Genomic DNA, 5189 nt, shown 5'->3' on the forward strand with positions numbered 1-5189 from the left:
TCTTTCCATTTATTAGAACACTTTCAGGTTTTGTTGTTATTGATAATGCTCTTTGTTCTCTTATTCAATTGGTTGAAACCACTTATCATAAATATACTATACACCTCTCATTTCTAATTATTGTTATTATCAATTAATTGAACTTATACGTTACATCCTAATATCATTCAACTCAAGAAGGTCTCAGTTAATGTTATATATACTCTAACAGTTATGTATGAAGTAAATTAATTAATATAGTCAAATGTAATCTTGTTTGATTCTTCTTAATGTATTTTTTTTGTTTTTAATTATATGTAATTGAAAAAAAAAATTCAAGATCAGAATTGTGCACTAAATAACGTGAAAAACAAAACTGTGTATTCTACATATTTTATACAACAATTCTCATCATAACACTACTTGGCCTAATTCAAACATAATTGTTTATGAAAGACCGTCTCTCAATAAGAAGACCCAAAAATTAGGCGCCAATATTCTTCTAATTTCACTTAATTGTGTTATTTAATCCATGTATAAGACAAATACATCTTACAGTGAAATCGTCTCATCCAATAATTTACAAATTACTTATATAAAGATGACTTACAATTATAATTAGTGAAATCCCAAAGAAAAATTACATAATTTCCACATTGAAGCAAAGACTGAGGATAAATACACAATAACTTTTTATGTTCTGTCTATTTTATATTTTTTCGTAACTTTAGGGCCTAAACACGAGTATTTAAATAAAACAAAACTATTATTCAAAGCCCTTTAAATTTTAGCTAGGGTTATGAGTATGCAATCGGACACCCTACACGTATCTATCCGAATCACCCATACATGAAAGAAATAAAATAAAATAAAAATGAAGTAGAATGTAGAAGTACAAATAAAAAAGAAAGAAAAGGCAAGCAATGCAAGTAGCAATAATGAAGAGAATATTAAAATAATGAAAATGATGAGGTACGTAAGTTTCCTATGGGTTGTAGTTGTAGGCAGTGGTGAGAACACAGTCCATAAATAGCCACATCTTCAGCATTTCCAAAATCCTCAAATCACTACCACTCCTCCCCCCAAATCCCAATCCATCCCTCTTTGTCTTCAATTCTCTATCTCTCTCTAAATATTCATTTAAACAAAAACATAAATAACCAATTAATATTAATTAATTATTAGCTAGAAATTAATAAGATGGGGCAGGCGTTGCTTAATGTGGTGTGGTTGAGTTTAGTATCAATAACATTATCCTCCGTCTATGGAAGAATCCCAGGTACTTATCAAGGTGGCCCTTGGCAGTCTGCTCATGCTACTTTCTATGGCAATGAAGATGCTTCTGGAACCATGGGTATATACTTACATATCATCTTTTTGCTCTTCCTTTTTTTTTTCTTCTTGCTTTTATGTATGTCATTTTTAATGTTTTTCTTCCCGGCCAACATTACGTACATTTTATTTAGGGGCGGAATAAAAATTGATAAATTCTTTAAAAAGCAATGTGCAATTTTTCAAAACTTACTATATGTTTCTGACAACTTTCTATCATCAAACACTTAACATATAACGTAAATTAATATTTAGGCCTCCAACTTTTTAGAGCCCTGTACGATTGAATATATTAAACATGCTTATAACTTCTACTAATTTGTTATTTCCAATAATCTGGCATACCGCATTGTTCTTGTCTAGAAATTATCTCTTAGAAAATTATAATAATAATCATATAAATTAATAAATTAAAGAATAGAATATATGAATAAATAAAAGACGTACAATGTGTTAGAGCATATAACACATCCTAGTATTTCAACCATCAACTTAAATTTTTGGTTGAGTTGTTCCTTAACATGGTATCAAAAGCCATCATAACAAATTAAAGGTCACAAGTTCAGAAATGAAGATTCTCAAAAGGCTCTTATTAGGGGGCGTGTTATAACATATCTTACAGCCTTATTCATGAGTTTAGGCTTTTAGTTGAGTTGGTTTTTTGATAGAATGAAATACAACTAGTTAAAAGAAATAAAAATTGCAGGAGGAGCATGTGGGTATGGAAACTTGTACAGCGCTGGGTACGGAACAAGCACAGCAGCGTTAAGCACACAATTGTTTAACAAGGGTTTAACATGTGGTGCCTGTTTTGAGTTAAAATGTGATAAGGACCCGGAGTGGTGCAATCCGGGTAACCCATCCATCATTATTACTGCTACCAATTTTTGCCCTCCTAATTATGCTCTTCCCAATGATAATGGCGGCTGGTGCAATCCTCCCCGCGAACATTTCGACCTCTCCATGCCTATCTTCTCCAAACTTGCTCAGTTTCGGGCTGGAATCATTCCTGTCAATTACCGCCGGTCAGTCGTCCTTCTCTTCTCTTCCTTCAAAACTTACTACTATACGCATATTTTCGTCTCTTTAAATGTACTACATAAATGCTTAATTAGATAAATTTAAAATCTATAGACTATAATATAGTAAATTTAAAGAAACACAGTTCTACACATCACTCAAATGAATAAGCCATAAAGCATACTCTTTTGTTTTATTTTCAATTACTTTTAGATTAACGTTATATTTGATTTTTAGCTAAATGTTACATTTGATTTTTAGTGCTATTTATTAACTACTTTTAATTTGCACGTAATTTATTGTTATTAATTTATAAATTAAAATATAGTTAAAAGAGATTTTATTTGATTCATCTCAACATAATGTGTATTAATATTTATTTTTTATAATTTTAATCATGAATAATCAGAAATATTAAAGATTGAATTAGTATATTGACAAACGTGTAAAAAGCAAATTAGACAATTAAAAAAAGCCGAGGGAGTAAAATATAAGTACTATTGGCTTCGTAAGTTTTGTTAAATTGCTTCTTGATTAGTAGTATTATATAAAACGTCATCGTAACAAAAAAATCACATGTTCAAATCGATTACATTTGTAGTTTAAAGAGCTCTTGTATAAGAAGACGTGGTAAAGTTTATAACATATTATAGACTATTCTTATTAATTCAAATTTTTGATCGAGTTGGTTGATCGATACTTTTCACCATTAATAACCTCAGAATACCATTAATTTGAATTACTAATTTTTGTTCAACTCCCTATATACAATTCTTTATTATTATGATTATTAGAAAAAATTACCTAGAATAATTTTATTTGTGATTTTCCTATTATAATCCCACCAATTGATTAACCATGAAATAATTCTAACTTTGAGGGGTATTGTCCTAGAGTAAACCCGGTGACCGGATAACTTGTTATAGCAAGTTTTATTTTTTAAAAAAGAAAATAAATTAAATTAAAATGTTTAAAAAAAAATTTAAAAAAATGTTCAAAAAAAATTTATGATTTTTTTTTTATTATTTAGAATTTTTTTATGTAAATTTTCAAAATCTTTCTCTAATTTTAAATTAATTTTTAGTTTATCTTTTTAGTGAATTACCTATTATAACAGGTCATTGGATTACTCAAGTTTACTCTAGGTAATACCCCTAAAAGTTAAAATTATTCATAGTTATTCAATAAATGAAATTAATGTAGGAAAATTATAAAAATGTTAAATTATTCTAGCTAATTAATTATTATTATTATTATTATTATTATTATTATTATTATTATTATTATTATTATTATTATTATTATGACATTTATAAAAGAACAAGAAAAATGAGAATAAAAAATTACGGTCGTATGAGACGGGGGAATGCACGAGATACACGTAAGTGCTTAATGATCTGAGAGAGGAAGGCGGCTGAGTTATTATGATTAGCGGAGAATCCGAATGAGCACATGCAGCATTTTCGATCATGGATCTCTCCTCGTTTATGGGAATGGGCTTCTATCGTCTTATGCCCCACCTTAATAAATGAGAGTGAACACACATACGAACAGATCACAACTAATGTTAATGTAGCTCCATAAATATTTTTGAGGAATTATGGCATTTAACATTATTATGTGCATGTGTGGTTGTGCAGGGTGCCATGCAGAAAGACCGGAGGAATTAGATTTACAATGAACGGGTCACGCTACTTTAACTTGGTATTAATCACCAATGTGGCTGGAGCCGGAGACATTATACGCGTAAGAGTTAAAGGCACAAACACAGACTGGCTAAGTATGAGTCGTAATTGGGGCCAAAATTGGCAATCAAATGTGGTTTTGGTCGGGCAAGCCCTCTCCTTTCGAGTTACCACAAGTGATCATCGCACCTCCACAACATTGAACGTGGCTCCCTCTAGTTGGCAATTTGGTCAAACTTACGTTGGCAAGAACTTCAAAGTACGCTAATAAATTATAAACACGAAGAAATACATAATTTCTTATTTTTATAAGCATAATGCAATTTGATCTAATTTTATTTATCTTTTAGCTTCTCTAATTTTCTCTCATATTTTTATGAGAAAATTAGAATGTCAAGCTAAAATAGGTCATTTCTATAATTAGTATGTTCTGAATCACTTATCTTGAGTGATGAGCATCTATGATTTGTTTGTGAAAGTGGTTACTAAATTTGGATGTTTTATAGTGGCTGAAGTGGTTACAAATGACAAATTTAAGATGTAACCCGCAGTTCACTATTTTTACTCAATATATAATCATATAAAAAATGTGTTTACGTGGATATTACTAGTGATTGCTCGTATTATTCCTAAATGTCACTATTGAATATGTGATCTCTTTGTGAAGTTGTCTAAATTTGTATTTTTTTTTTACTTATGTTATTCAGCTTGTCAACTAATCCACTCAATCAAAAGCTTAAACTAATGATTGAGGCATCATTATATGTTATATATATACTTTAACACGCCCTCTTACACGAGAGTTCTTTGGGTTAGAATTGTGAATGCAGCATAGGCCCCCGGCCGGCCGGCCCCTCATAGGGTGGTTGAGATTTAAACCCGTGACCTCTTGTCACACTGGCTTCTGATAACATATCTATGAACTAACTCAATCAAAGCTTATTCTGACAGTTAAGACCTCAAGATATATTATATACTCTAACATCAGCCAAGGCATTTTCAATCTTCCTAAATATTAATAAGCCTTCAAAAACTCTAATTCTACGCATCGTAAATACAACCCTAGAATATTAATCTGAGATAAACTTCGTTCAAATCAACTTGATATATATCATAAAGCTAAGAATAAATCCTCTCCATTCATGGTACAACAAATCCTATCATCACCTGCAA

The 5189-nt window shown here is 30.3% G+C and overlaps 1 protein-coding gene across 1 annotated transcript; it reads left to right on the forward strand.

Annotated features, from left to right (window-relative positions):
- Window positions 1-1046: 1046 nt before the first annotated feature.
- LOC130814762 (expansin-A4-like) lies at window positions 1047-4618 on the forward strand. Its single transcript, XM_057680946.1, has 3 exons — window positions 1047-1333; window positions 2018-2336; window positions 3972-4618. The coding sequence occupies exons 1-3, from the start codon at window positions 1180-1182 to the stop codon at window positions 4282-4284; spliced, it is 786 nt and encodes a 261-aa protein (XP_057536929.1). The 5' UTR covers window positions 1047-1179; the 3' UTR covers window positions 4285-4618.
- Window positions 4619-5189: the final 571 nt, after the last annotated feature.

This window comes from Amaranthus tricolor, chromosome 6, assembly GCF_026212465.1.
Source record: "Amaranthus tricolor cultivar Red isolate AtriRed21 chromosome 6, ASM2621246v1, whole genome shotgun sequence".
In the NCBI taxonomy this organism is placed as follows: Eukaryota; Viridiplantae; Streptophyta; class Magnoliopsida; order Caryophyllales; family Amaranthaceae; genus Amaranthus; species Amaranthus tricolor.

Bases quoted from the DNA above. Each gene is read 5' to 3' on its own strand.
- LOC130814762 (XM_057680946.1), top strand. From the start codon at position 1,180: ATGGGGCAGGCGTTGCTTAATGTGGTGTGGTTGAGTTTAGTATCAATA. The intron at 1,334-2,017 runs GTATATACTTAC...TAAAAATTGCAG, and splicing joins AGATGCTTCTGGAACCATGG to GAGGAGCATGTGGGTATGGA. The intron at 2,337-3,971 runs GTCAGTCGTCCT...GTGGTTGTGCAG, and splicing joins ATTCCTGTCAATTACCGCCG to GGTGCCATGCAGAAAGACCG.